Here is a 14547-nt window from a genome sequence, read left to right as displayed (position 1 = left end):
CCGTCCCGGCGCCGCGTTGATGGCCCTGCTCCCGCGGCCGGCGCTCGCTCTCCTCCTCCTGGTCCTGCCCGCCGTGCTCAGGTGCCAGGAGCAGGCCCAGCCCACCGACTGGAGGGCCACCCTGAAGACTATCCGGAACGGCGTTCACAAGATCGACACGTACCTGAACGCCGCCTTGGACCTCCTGGGAGGCGAGGACGGGCTCTGCCAGTATAAGTGCAGTGACGGTGAGCGGGTACCCGGCCTTCCGAGGCCCGCGCCTGCAGGGCTGCTGCTGGGGGGTTGAACGGAAGGCGTGGAGTGTGAGGTGCAAGGCAGACCTTCACTCTGTCATCTGGTCGTGGAGACACGTAACCATTGCTAGAATCTTGCCATTCTTGTGATTGAGCAACCAACTTGGTTACAAGTTGCACCTGTATTGTTAGAATGTGAGAGGTCGCCCGAGTATTTACTCTCCGTTCTGTTTCCATTGCTCCTAAATTATTTTTTTTGTTTGCAATTGCACGAAGTTGCCTAAGAACTTGGTGACGTACCCTTCATGGAAATAGAGTGGAATACAATGATTTTAGCGCCTTAAATAAGTAAGGCGCTAAAAGTACTGAGAATTTTAGTCATGATGGCTTAACTTTCTCAAGAATTGATTTTACTTGTTTTTATGCAAGGCTTCAGAAAGTAGATTGCGACCTTTGTACAGACTTTTGGTGTACTCTATCGAGAAAGAGTTCTGATAATTCTAGAAAATTACTCTGTCAAGACTTGACAGTAATTTTATTTCCTTGGATATCAGTGATGCCTTCTCCTCATTGTTGGTTAACATTAATAAAATTGTTTTACTTTTTCATATTTAATTTTAATTCTGTTCGAATTTGAGAACTTGTTAGGTGGCATTATTGGTCATAATAAACTCAGCATTTAGGGCAGAGATCTTTTGAAGCATTTGACTTTTTTGAATATTTAAATATTTGAATAGTTCAGATAAAGTACTTGGGCTTCCCTTTGGAAATTGAAAATGCTAAGATAATACTTGGGAGATCATGTTTCTACTAAAAGACAAATTCTGGGCCTAGTTAATTTAATGCTTGGCAGCTCAGAATAATAGGAAACTCAATGACTTTAATGGTGAAACCAGATTGTATGTAGGTGAAATTTAAAAGAAGTCTATATCATGTAAAACTCCAATGCCACCTGGTGCCTGTTGTAATTCTCAAAATAATTTCTAGTTTTATGTTAATGGAGTTAAAGAATGAACTGTATCTTATGTGCTATAAAGTTCTATATATTTCATTCCTTCTTAAATTTATGCCTAAATGCTACCACCAGTATGCAATCAGGAAGGATGTTTTTGTTCTTGTAGAGTTTGTTAGAAGGAATAAATGTTTAGAAGACAAAATGGTTGCCTTTTCTGAGGCAGATGTCATAGTTTTATTTAGTCATCCCCATTAATTAGAAAAATATTTGAGTGCCTGTTGTGTGTTAGGTGTTCTACCAACTGGAGATTCAGCAGTGAACAAAACAGACAAAATTCCATGGAGCTTACATTCTGGCAGAATGTCCATGGAGCTTACATTCTGGCAGAGAGAGACAGTCAGTAAACTAATGAACAAGTAAAATAAGCCAAATATGCAGTGTATTTATGTCTAAGATATGCCAGTGCTTCAAGAACAGTAGAGCAGAGAGAATAGCCAGGTTGGAAGGTAGTTTACTCTTTAAATAGGTTGTTCAGGGAAAGCTTCACTGATAAGATAATATTTGAGAAGAAATTGGAAAATGGAGAAGGGGGAACTCTGATGATCTAGGGGAAGAACACTCCAGGCAGAGGAACAGAACAGCAAGTGTAAAGCACCTGAGGAGAAAGGCAGTCAAGGATGATTTGGAAGGTTTTGACCTGAGCCAGAAAGATGTTGTTGCCATTAACAGAGATAGGAAAACTTGGAAGGAGCAGTCTTCATAACCTTATTATGAGTCAAGGGTTCTAGGGTTTGTTTATATTTAAAATAGCTCTGAAGTTGAATGAATACTATTCTTATTAAAAAGATTATTTTAATCTTTCCTTTTACTAAATCCTTTTTATCTTCCGCAAGCATAACTGAATTTACCATTTGAGATTTAGAACAAGGTCTCCAGCATAAAAACACAAATGAAGGTGAGAATTTAGGAAATGGTATGCTTCAGTGAGAATCCTTTTGTGGCTTGGTAAGTACTGTCTGCATAAGACTGTGGTTCCAAGCCACCAAGTTGATAATTCCAACATAATGTTCTTTAATTACTATTACTCGAGAAGTCTCCTTGGAACACTGTTTCAATCTTTCCTACATTTTGGAATGCAAGTGACCAATATCAGAACCAAACAAATAGATAAATCCAAAAGCTAGAGGAGCATGGTGTTAAGAGGTGTTTAATAGTTGCAATAAAGAGGTCAAGGGTGCTTTTTAAAAAAGACCTAATGGGCGGGCGGGAGAGGGTGGTCAGATTAAAGGGCACAGACTCCTTACATTGTTACCCTTGCTTTATAGAAAGGACTGGCATTCTGGAGACTTGCTCCCTTCTGGCCATCCTCCCTCGGGCGGGAACAAGGCTTTATTGAGAATGAAGTAACATGTAGGGGAACAAATGTGATGGTAGCTATTTTTTCTTTTTTCTCCCTGATATAAGAGAAGATTTGAGGAAAACTTTCCAATCTCCTTTGAAAAATAGAAAACAAAATTGGCTTGTAAAATGTTTTTACAGTTATGAATGTCACTAATATATTCAGTGGTTTATGTTTTAACAGGATCCCTTTGGCCGTTATACTGAGAATAAAAAGGGGTCAAAGGAGGTAGAAGAGCAAGAATGGAGGCTGAGTGACAGGTGTGGGAATTCAGACAGAAGATGGTGGTGGTTTTATCCAGGATGGTAGCAACAAAGGTAGTGAAAAGTTGAATTTTGGACATATTTTGAAGGAAGGGCCTAAAGGATTTGCCAATGGCTTGGAAGAAGGGTGTGGGTAGAGTCAAAAATAGTTCCATGTCTGATCTCAGAAGCTAAGCAGGGTTGGGCCTGGTTAGTATTTGGATGGGAGATCACCGAGGAAGACCAGGTGCTGTAGGTGTGAAAAATAAAATAAAATAAAAAGTAAGGGATTGTAAACTGACAAGGTCCTTGCAATCTGTGAGGTCAACCAAGAGTCGCCTCGCCTATAAATGAATGAATGAATGAATGAATGAACTGACAAGGTCCTTGCAATCTGTGAGGTCAACCAAGGGTCGCCTCACCTATAAATAAATGAATGAATGAACGAACGAAGGAATAAAATATATCTAGGCAATCTGTGAGGTCAACCAAGGGTCGCCTCGCCTATAAATAAATGAATGAATGAACGAACGAATAAAATATATCTATTTTTAAAAAATAGTTCCAAAGTTTTTGGCTTGAATAATTGGAAGGATGGAGCATGGGGAAAACCATGGAAAAAACAGTTTTGGGGTCATTAGGAAAAATAATAGCATATTTGTATGCTTTTGAGAATAATTCAGTAGAGAGTAAAAACACTGATGAAAGCGAGGAGGGAGAATTATTGGAGTCATGTCCTTAGGTAAGTAAGAAGAGTGGGTTCTAGTTCATAAAGAGAGACTGGCCAAGAGCACAGATGGCACATTCCTATTAATAGGAACACAGAGGATACAGGCACAGATGCTGGATAAGTAAGTAGATATTCAAGTTTTCTTCCCATTGCCTCGGTTTTCTCAGTGAAGTAGGAATCAAGGTCATCAGCTGAGAGAGAAGATGGGAATGGAAGTGTTGGAGATTTGAGGAAAATAGGAAAGTGAATGGACTGGAAAAATAAAGTAGCCTAAGAGCCCTATGAAGATTAATAATCATGAATTTAAAGTCTCAGGTGTTTGGGAAAGCAGGCTGAGATTCTCCTCTGTGTTTTCTATAGAACACAGTAATAATATCTGTGTGACCCAACAACCTTCTCCTTATGCTTCTCATCTGCTTCAGTGGCTTTCAGGGAAAGGAACTGGTCTGTTTGGAAATTAAGAAAAATATGTGGAAAAGAACTATTATTGTCTCAGTCCAGGCAGATCTTCAGATTTCAGCTGTCTGTGCGGTTGATAAAACAAAGCATCAAGAGCTGAACAGTTGCTTAAGTAAAAAAGTATAATCAGTGATTAATATTTCCGTGTAGTTGTGCTAAGTGGATTTGTTTTGTTTTTAAAATTATTCTTCCCATCTCATTTTTTCCCTGAGCTTTCTGTATCTGCTTACAAATTTTAGGGGACCGTGTCCCCAGTACCTGATGGCTTTGGTGTGACACTGATGTTGTTTCTTCTATTATTGAGTTTTTGCTTGCTTTGTATATAGTCTGCTCAGGCTGCCATAACAAAATACCATAGACTGGGTGAATTAAACAACAAGAAAGCATTTCTTACAGTTCTGGAGGCTGGAAAAGCTTAGATCAAGGTTTGGCCAACCCTGTTCTGTGTTCCTGGCTTGCGGGCAGCTGCCTTCTTGCTATAGGGGTCGGGTGTCTCTTAAAAAGGTGCTAATCCCATCATGAGGTCCTTACTCTCATGACCTCATCTAAACCTAAGTACCTTCCAAAAGCCCCATCACCAACTACGTTAGGGGTTACAGCTTCAACGTATGAATTTGGCAGGGACACAGTTCAGTTCACAGCACTTTGTAAAAACTGCCACCAGTAGAAATGCGATTCTTTTTATGTTCAGCAGCTTATAATACCATTATAATATTTAAAATGATATTAATACATTTGTAATTTTAACATTTAAAATGATATTAATGTTTTAATTAAATGATATTAATATTAATAATTTTGGTATCTGTAATCAATTTACTCTTTGATAAAAAGCTTCCTATATAACTTGTCTGGTTTAGAAATAATTATTTCAATTTAAAGGTGAATTTAGAACATCAAAACACTTTAAAATGTTTCAGGAAACTAGTTACTTCCCAGTTTCGGGGGGGCAGGGTTAGTTGTTTTGTTGTTGTTTGTTTGCTTTTGCTGTAGATAAAGAGTATTTTAATTTCAGCAAGGAAAGTTTCCCATTTTTTTCACCCAGTAATTTCTTGGGTGCCCACTACGTGCATCTTCTAGTTGAGCAAGACAGAGTTCTTGTCCTCATGGAAACTGACTAATTGTGTTTTTTGATCGTTAAATGTTAGAAAGAAGAATAAAACCAACCAAGGTGTATGGAATGTGTATGGAAGGGAAGGGGCACTGTTTTAGGTGGAGTGAGCAGGGAAAGCCTCTCTGAGGAAGTGACATTAGCAGGTTCCTTCAAAAGAAAAATGGAAACACATGCCCCCTTTGCTGCTACTTATACTGGGGAGCCAATGTGCCAGCATTATTTCATGGTATTATTATCCAGTATTTCACACATATAGTAGAACTTGGTTCTCTATTATTCCATTTTATCTACTTCTCTCCTTAGGGAAGTTTTAAGCACTAGCTCTGTTTGAGACAACCACCTCCTCTGTTCTCATGCCTTTTTGCCAGCTAATTTTCTCTGTACTGTCTCTGTTCCTTTTTATTCTCTTAGTGGGCATGTTTTGTTTTGTTTTGTTTGTTTTTCCTGACTTCATTTACTTTTGGTTATTCTCCCATTCAAAGGTAACTATCTTTTACAAGATGAGAAAATATCTACATATATTAATACATACATATGCACACATATGTATGTTATCACTATCATTACACACATCAAAATGTTAAAAGTGTTTCTATAGACTCAAACTTGAAGAAGTATGTGGACTTATATAAAACACAAGGGAAGGAAGAATAGAAGTGCTGCTGTTGTATGAATATACTACATTGAGGGAAGTACTTTCCTGATTAGAAAAAAAAAACGTGGACACTTGAGAAGAGATTGAAAACCTATATGCCTTTAAAACTCTAGGCCCACACCAGCTGTCTAAGGGTGACAATCTCTGATCCTCATGGAGAAGTGATAGGTGCCAGAATTCTGGAGACTGGCAGAGGCGAACCTACAGGGTACCCAAAGAGTTGGAAACGAGATAAACAATATTAGTTACATTTTTCAGTAATGTGTACTTTATGTGTTACATAAACCTCTAACCACTGTTTTACGTGATATATTTCTAAATTTAAAACAATGAGTCTATTCATTAACCTGAAAAATACATACAGTAAGTACACTATTTTTCCTGTTTCCAGATTTTTTGAAAACCTTTTGGCATATTTATTGTGCTTTTTTTCAGATTAAAAATTTGACCCATTGCTTAATGTCTGTTGCTGCACGTTTCTAAACATTTTAAATAGTTGATTGTTAAAACCCCTGACGAGAGAGAGTTTCTAGATGAAGCTTCCAGGAGCTAGAATGGCTTCCCCAAGAAAATAATGCAGATCAAGCCTCCCTCCCTTTCAAGTGAAGAGGTTTCCTAGTGTGGTAGGACAAAAAACAAACGGTAGATCAATGCCTAGTTTCTCATGATACTCTTATGAGAAATATAGGCTGGATAAAACTTGATTTAGGTGAAGTCACAACTGGTTGTTCTACCCAAAGTGTTGGGTTAATGACTTCATGGCTGCTTGTACAGAGGGCTCATCTATAACAGGGTCATGCAGACCTCAGTCCTGGTTAATATCTATGTCTCAAGTTTGTGAGTATCTAGGCAGTATTCACACTTGGTGAATAACTCTAGATTTAAAAAATGCTGAACAGTCCTGAATGATGAACTAAAACTAACAAGAAAGAATTTTACAATCTGGTATTTAGACTCAAAAATTAAATTGCAGAAGTGCTGAGCCTCTAGCAGTAAAAGTTCATTTTAGAAAGAACTGATTTTTTTTTCCTACTGTGTAACATATCCTAGCACTGAGACACAGCTGAAACATGCTAACTATCCTAGGCTATATTAATACAAGTACTTTATCCACCTCAAAATAGGCCCAAACCTAATGGTGTTCAGTTTGGGTGCCACATTTTAAAGAGATGTGGCCAGCTGGAAGTGATCAGTCTTTAGAGGCTGATGAATGCTCACCAAACTCAGAAGAGACTGAAGGATAAACAGTAGTACCCGTTTATCTGTTTATAATAAATATCATATCTGCCATGGGTATTAGCCTTCCAAGGCTTCTGCTCATTCATTCATTCATTCATTCATCTGCAAATATTTCTTAAGAATCTAACCATATGCCAGGCACTGTTCTAGATGTTGGGAATACAAAACAGACAAAAATTCCTGCCCTCAAGGAGTTTATATTTTAGTATTATAGAGACAGATAATAAACTAAGTAAGTAGAGTAGTGATACAGAATATTAGAAGGTCGTAATGTGCTACAAATGATATGGTCAGACAAAGCCTTGCTGAGAAGGCAAAGGACTAACTGTGGAGATAGCAAAAGGAAGAGCATCCGCATAGAGGAACAGCAAGTTCAGTGGCACCTGGAGTGTTCATGGAACAGCCAAAAGGTCAGATGTGATGAAGTAAGGAAGAGAGTAAGAGAGAATCGTAAGGACGTGAGGTCAGAGGGGTCAGGGTGGGGTGGGGCAGATGACATAGGGCTTATAGACACTGAAAGGACTTTGGCTTTTATTAATATGATGTGAAGCCATTGGTGGGGTTTTGGCAGAGGAAAAACTCGATTTAATTAATATATTTTAATAGAATCACTCAGGTTAATTGTTGAGATTGGACTACAGCTGGAAGTGGGGTGAAGTGGGGAAACCAAAGCAGGGAGACACATTCGGAGGTTACGGCAATAGTCCAGGGTGGCTTAGAGCAGGATGGTAGCAGTGGAGGTGGTGAGAAGTGGTTCGACTTCGAATGTTTTCAAGGTCAACAGTACATTCTGTTGAATTGGATATAGGAACGAAGAAAATGAGAGAGTCAAAGATGGGTAAGGTTTTTTTTCTCTGAGCACCTGGAAGGATGGAGTTGCTATTACCTGAGAAGAGAGAACTGTGCAAGGAGCAGATTTTGGGGGTGAATATCGAGAGAGGTATATCTTAAGTTTGAGGTGCCCATTAGACATCTAAGTGGTTAGTATATCCTCCCTCGGTATGCCCTTTTAAGTGGAAAGCCAAATTGTAAACAGTTTTCTTAAGAATGAAGAACTAAGAGAAGAAGGGTCACAGTGACTCCTCTGTGAAAGTCTCAGACATCTACTTTCATCTTCCAAGGGCTCAGAAACAACCCTTCTTGGATGGCGCTGGAGAAATAAGACCAACTTCTGTCATTGGTGTCTCCTTTTCTAGATCATCATAACCACTCCTTTCGTGCATATTGTTCTTCAGACTGGGTGGAGCAGGCTAAAACTTCATATTTTCATGAGGTTATACATGCTCGAGGCTCTACTCAGTCAGCTCAGCTGAGCATGAGAGTCTTAGCAACACACTTAAACCAACTTTAGATCATTTCTTTGAGTGGTTTACTTACTTTGATGGCTGATTACTAGAAGGGTTGCTTTTTTCTGCTCACTTTATTCCTGGAAGGTAAACTTATCTTTATTTAAGTCTCCTAGTAATAAATGTTACTTGAATGAAAGTTGGTGGAATACTTGTGTCTCTCCCAAGTATCCGTCTATGGGGTGGTATTTGGAATAACGGGATATTTTATTTTTAGAAGTAAAGTTAGATGGTAGGTCTAAATGTTTGAAAGGATTACCGTGTAAAATAGGGAACTGGCTTGTTGTGTGTTCCCCAGGGAACACAGGGTTGCTCACCAGTACAATTTATAGGAAAACAAAGAAGTTGACAGTGCCATTCTACCATGGAACGGGCTTTTTCTTGATACTTTAGAAGGACTGTGGGGAACATTCAAAGAGGAAGTAGGTGTGTATTCGATATGTTGAAGTGAGGAGAGATTTCTGAAGTACCTTCTGACATTTAAGATTGATGATAATGCCACCATTCACCTTGTCACTGAACCATTAGTGCTATTTGGGAGAGTATAGCCAGAGTAGTATAGCTCGCAGGCTGTCTTTATTCCTGACCTTCCTCAGCTGGCAAAGCAGTATAGTTGTGAAATGGTCGGCTGGAGTTTGGGGTAGAATGTGTAGTCCTGTAATGTCTTATAATGGTAATTAAGGTAGAGCAGACCCCTTTATCTGTGGTTTCGCATTCCACGATTTCAGTTATCCTCGATCAACCACTGTCTGAAAATATTAAATGGAAAATATCAGAAATAAACAATTTGTAAGTTTTCAATTGCATGCCATTCCGAGTACCACACTTTATCTCTTCACGTAGGCATTGTATCATCTCACATCACAAGGGTGAGTACAGTATAGTAAGATATTTTGAGAGACAAACCACATTCATATAACTTTTATTACAGCATACAGTTATAATAGTTATATTGTTGTTTTATTATTAGTTATTGTTAATCTCTTACTGTGTTTAATTTATAAATTAAACCTTATCATAGGTATATATGTGTAAGAAAAGCCATAGTATATATAAGGTTCAGTACTATCTGTGGTTTCAGTCATCCACTGGGGGTCTTGGAACATACCCTCTGCAGATGAGGGGGGATCCTGTAATTAAATGTCATCAGATAACCTTGTCTTCCTTAGCTTTAGGCTGTAGCTTAGTAAACTGGTTAGTTAATGGTTATTGAGATTCGTGTGCCATGGAGCATTGGCTGAAGGTTAGAAAGATACAGTTCTTGCCCTATAGGTTTTAACCTAAAAATATACATGTTAGAATGGAAAGGAAAACAGGTGGATTTCTTTTGTACATATGTCTGGCCTATAATCTGTGAAATCTCCAGAAATCCATAATAAACTTTTGTATGTTTCGTATGGTACAGGCTTACAAATAAAATTACATTTTATGAACCACCATATATGTGTATATGTATACATTTGTACATATTCCACTGCAGGAGAAATAAAAATTAGGTAGACAAGTTAGCATTCTAAAGCTCATTAGAATAAAGGCATGTTCATTCATGCCAGCATCCAAATATTATGTTTTTCCAAGTCTAGCACATTGTAGACCTTTTTGCATATGTATTTTATATATTTGAAAATTAATTATGATACCATTTATATTTTATAGGATCTAAGCCTTTCCCACGTTATGGTTATAAACCCTCCCCGCCGAATGGATGTGGCTCTCCACTGTTTGGTGTTCATGTAAATATTATTTTTATCTGATAAGTTTTATGATTGGTAGGCTGTGTAATACTCTTAATAATGCAAGACTCAGTGTGTTCTCAGGTTCACAAATAAATTTGCTTGTTGTAATAGTGATCAGGTTTATTTTATTCTTTTATAGCCAAAACAAACACATTTAATAAGTTCTAACAAAACTAAATGTAGTAAAATTCATGTTTTATTTTTTAATCTTGTAGGTTAATACCATTTAAATGATATTTCCTCACGTCACAAATGTAGTTTAAAAGTTTGGAGTATAGAAGTAGTACTACTTAAGATGGAAATGTATAGATGAGGCATAAAATTTTCTATATTAAAACTAGGCAAAGTGGGATAGCTATGTTTGTGATACTGAGGCTGGACCTAAGCCAAGTATTATGGGAGGAAAAATGTTTATGAGAGTTATTCCTAGACATAAGGGTTTTGCATATAAAGTTATAGATTCAAAGGAATGGTATCTTTAGGGAATGGATGAACATTTAAAGATTAAACCACAAAAACAACAAAGAAAATTTGAGTTGTAGGAGCTTAAAATTTTTTAGTAACATTTCATTTTATTGGGGGAAGAGGTACAAAATACCTTGGAATATCCAAAAATTATACTTGCCTAGCCCCTGGATGAATCTTTTAATGCTGTTAGCCTTCCTTTCTGTTTTTAAAACTATGTTTTGTGTTTTGGGCAATTAGAAGCTGTGTTTGTTATCAGTAAGTAACTGAATATTCTAACATTGTGAAATAGGGAGCTTTAAGGCTTGGCTGAGAGGGAGGTTACAGAGTAACGTGGGTGGATGCAATAACAGTCATGGAGAGATGTATAACATAGGAAACATTTGTAGGCAGAAACAGATTTTAGAAATTTTCTACACTGCAGTCATTGTCATTGATTTCTCAGTCTATTTAAATGCAGAACTTCAGCAGAGTTTTGATTTTCATCAACAATAACCTACCCAAATGCCTCTTTCAGCTTAACATTGGCATTCCTTCCCTGACAAAGTGCTGCAACCACCACGACAGATGCTATGAGACCTGTGGCAAAAGCAAGAACGACTGTGACGAGGAGTTCCAGTCCTGCCTCTCCAGGATCTGCCGAGAGGTGCAGAAAACACTAGGACTCGCTCAGCATGTTCAGGGTGAGGATGGCCTGGCAGAATGGGGATGAGTGCAGTTTGTAAAGTTTAATCGAGTGCTTTATGTTTTAGTACAGGATTTACCAATAGAAATCTTTCCCTCTGTCTTACCTTATCTATATGGAGGTGTGTACAGCCTCTTCAGTTTTCTGAGTCGAGTCAATGATTTTGGACTCTGAAATGATTTCTAGTCACAGAAGCAAAAAGTGTTAGGAAACCTGGGGAAAAAGGTATGCGAGGCAGAGAATTCATCGAAGGTCTTGTGCCCTGTAGTGTATCTCTGATTATCCAGAGCCTAAAGTTTGAAACTCTGGATCTAGTGAATTAAGAGTAGAGCGTATTGGATTTGGAATAGGAAGTTTTAGAAAATTTATCTCAAGCCTGTATCTTCATATGTTTCTGTGTCAGGAGGGTCCCCAAAACTGCCCCCGGGTTTAGTGATTTGCTAGGAGGGCGCACAGGACTTAGCATATAGTCATACTCACGGTGATGATGATTACAGCAAAGGGATGGGATACACAGCAAAGTCAGCAGAGGAAAAAGGTGCTTCACTGCCTTCATTTATAAATGAGAGTGAGAATACTCATCTCCAAGAGTTGTTATAAGGGTAAAATTAGATATTTGTGGACACATGCACATCACAGTACAAATACTATCAGTTACAAGATTTCTTTACTATCAAGCCAAAGAATGTACCATACACTGAAATCAGAAAAAAGCAATGAGAAGGGGCATGAAAGAAGATTCACTTTCTGTAACAGATTGTGCTGGATACTTTAGACGTGTTTTCATTGATGTTTACAAAAACCCAAAGAAGTAGGTGGTTATACCCATTTTTCAAGGAAGAAAACTAAGGTTCAGAAAGAAGTAACTTGCCCCAAGTTACACACTTCTGACTGTAAAACTTGTGTTCTGTCCACTACAGTATTCCCCAAATAGTCTCATAGGTCTGATTCTGAAAGCCTAGTAATAACTGTCAAGGAAGAAATCTCTGCTCCAGGTGAAGCTTGAACTCACGACTTCTTGCATGCTTTCGGCTAAGTAAACTCGTACAGCTGAAGCATAGTTGATATATTTCCTGTTTTCTGATCTGAGGTCATGCTAATGTAGCTAAATGGTGAAACCAATTCTGCTGCAATCTTTTATTTAATAGATTAAATAAAGGAACACAATCATCATTGGTTGTGTTCCTTAATGGCACAGTCTTTTGGAGAACTTTGATACTGTCAAAATTTTTGTAATGAAAAGTTTCTTAACATGAATACTTGAAACCAGAAGTATTTGGACACTAAAAGCCACTCTGTGCTATGTCTCCATAAGTGTTATGTATTAAAATAAGCTCACCTGGGTGTTCCAGGTTTCTTAGGATAAGAAACATGCACACTACTGGTTTGCAAGGCTTTGGCATGAATTCCACCTAACACGTTTCAGTACCCACCAAAGATGTGGCTGACACTATGATGTCACATGTAATAAGTGTGAAGAGAGTGATGCTTTGCAGACGCCCCCACAGTAATGGCACTTTCTTACTTTGCAGCATGTGAAACAACAGTGGAGCTCTTGTTCGACAGTGTTATACATTTAGGCTGCAAACCATACCTGGACAGCCAACGAGCTGCATGTAGGTGTCGCTACGAAGAAAAAACTGATCTTTAAGGAGCTGCTAGCGGGTGGTGACAGCAGTTGAGGATGGAAGAACATGACCTTTGGTGAAGAACTAATGTTTTTACAGTATAAGGCTGCTTTATTTTTGTGAAAGGATTATTTTAAGACTTTCTCTTGACATTAAAACTTCAAACTAAAGAAAAAGCAGGATGTTTATGTTCCTGGATGTTGCTGCCTTATGACCAATGTCACAGAGAGGTGCATGTTAAGGGGAAAATCTTTTTTTAAAAGAAAGAGTCTGTAACTTTATTTTCACAGCCGTATTTATAAAGTAAACGAGGTCAAATGTAAAATGTAAAATTCATTATAAGGTTTGTTCAACATATCTTATTTGGAAATATGGGAAGATCTTCACTCAGAAGTATATTTGTTTACTATAAAATTTTAAATATACATTTATGCCAGGACGGATCTGACTTTATTTTTTCTTTGTTTTAATTAACACAAAATATGATGTTTTTCTGTAGCCGATTGAGTGTATGAACAAGTCACACTTCTGTTAATGACAGGACTAGTTACGAGGACAAGGTTTCCATGGCTGTTTCTGTTGTAAAATTGGAACCATCAGCTAGTGACATCTAAGGATATCTAGGTATTATGTAATGTGCCTAAAAATTCAAAAGCATAGCTGCTCCCATTTTATGAACCACTCATAAGACAAGTGTTATATTTTGTTATGACCTTTGCCTAAATTGGAGAAAAGGTGGATTTAATGAGACAAATGAAAAGTTGTTTAACATACACATCAGCATTATATGCTGTTGTGCTTTGGTGTTTTTTTCCCTAGTCCTTGCTCCTCATAGATTCTGGGATATTTTGAAAAGACTGTAACCTTTTACTAATAGTGGTCTTAATAAAAATTGTTCTTGATATTGTTTTTTGTTGTTTTTTTTTTTTTAAGTCTTTAACAATGGGGTCAAAAGGAATGGAAAAGCAAGATACAAAGAACTATCTTTTATAGATCTCTCTTTCACATTAAAAATTATTAACAGATATTTAATAGCAAGTCCCAGAAACTCAACTGCCTCTGAAAATGTTGAGTGTTGAAAGCTTATCAACTCCTTGGAAAGCTCAGCTATGTTCCTCTACTGCTCTTTGCTTACTACTGGCTGCTGACTTTCCCGAGCCCGGAATCCCAAGCCATACGTATCTTTTGGGTAAACGATGGCCAAAGTTATTAAGGTAAACCGCTTGGAAAGTCAGAGACCACCAGGAGAAGTGGTTCTTTTTAAGTCACCACAGGCAGAATTGAGCAGAAAGAAAAAGATGTTCTGGAGAAAGGGCCACATTCGTAACTCTAAGTAGAGCTGGTCCTCAAATACCATTTCATTCAACGTCACTGATGAGATGCCCTAGGAACTTAACTCGTTTCTATCAATTAGCCCATGGTAAAATTGGTTTCATTTTACTCCTTTTCATTTAAAATTGCATAACCTACAGATGTTAAGTGAGGACTTATTGTGTGTCATTGCTGAGAGCCTAACAGCTTCCCAAACCAAGAAGGTGGCAGCTGTTCTGCTAAGAATTGTTTCCTGTATTAGATGAGGCAGGTGTATCTATCCCTTGTGGCTGAGTGGGCTCCAATTTAAATGTTTGGAACTCTTAAACTTTTCAGACTTTTTTAAAGCT

At 37.9% G+C, this 14547-nt stretch overlaps 1 protein-coding gene across 1 annotated transcript; it reads left to right on the top strand.

Moving 5' to 3' along the window:
* Positions 1 to 6: 6 nt before the first annotated feature.
* On the top strand, positions 7 to 13795 carry PLA2G12A (phospholipase A2 group XIIA). The gene is made up of 4 exons (XM_006918915.2): positions 7 to 227; positions 10029 to 10105; positions 11091 to 11256; positions 12791 to 13795. The coding sequence occupies exons 1-4, from the start codon at positions 20 to 22 to the stop codon at positions 12907 to 12909; spliced, it is 570 nt and encodes a 189-aa protein (XP_006918977.1). The 5' UTR covers positions 7 to 19; the 3' UTR covers positions 12910 to 13795.
* The last annotated feature ends 752 nt before the right edge of the window (positions 13796 to 14547 follow it).

Source organism: Pteropus alecto, unplaced genomic scaffold (genome assembly GCF_000325575.1).
Source record: "Pteropus alecto unplaced genomic scaffold, ASM32557v1 scaffold5, whole genome shotgun sequence".
Classification (NCBI taxonomy): domain Eukaryota; kingdom Metazoa; phylum Chordata; class Mammalia; order Chiroptera; family Pteropodidae; genus Pteropus; species Pteropus alecto.
This window is presented reverse-complemented; position numbering and strand designations above follow the sequence as displayed.

What these genes read in the sequence shown, in the direction of transcription:
- PLA2G12A (XM_006918915.2), top strand. Translation starts at nt 20, where the DNA reads ATGGCCCTGCTCCCGCGGCCGGCGCTCGCTCTCCTCCTCCTGGTCCTG. An exon ending in CTCCACTGTTTGGTGTTCAT is followed by an intron (nt 10,106 to 11,090) that starts GTAAATATTATT and finishes TGCCTCTTTCAG; the next exon opens with CTTAACATTGGCATTCCTTC. An exon ending in ACTCGCTCAGCATGTTCAGG is followed by an intron (nt 11,257 to 12,790) that starts GTGAGGATGGCC and finishes CTTACTTTGCAG; the next exon opens with CATGTGAAACAACAGTGGAG.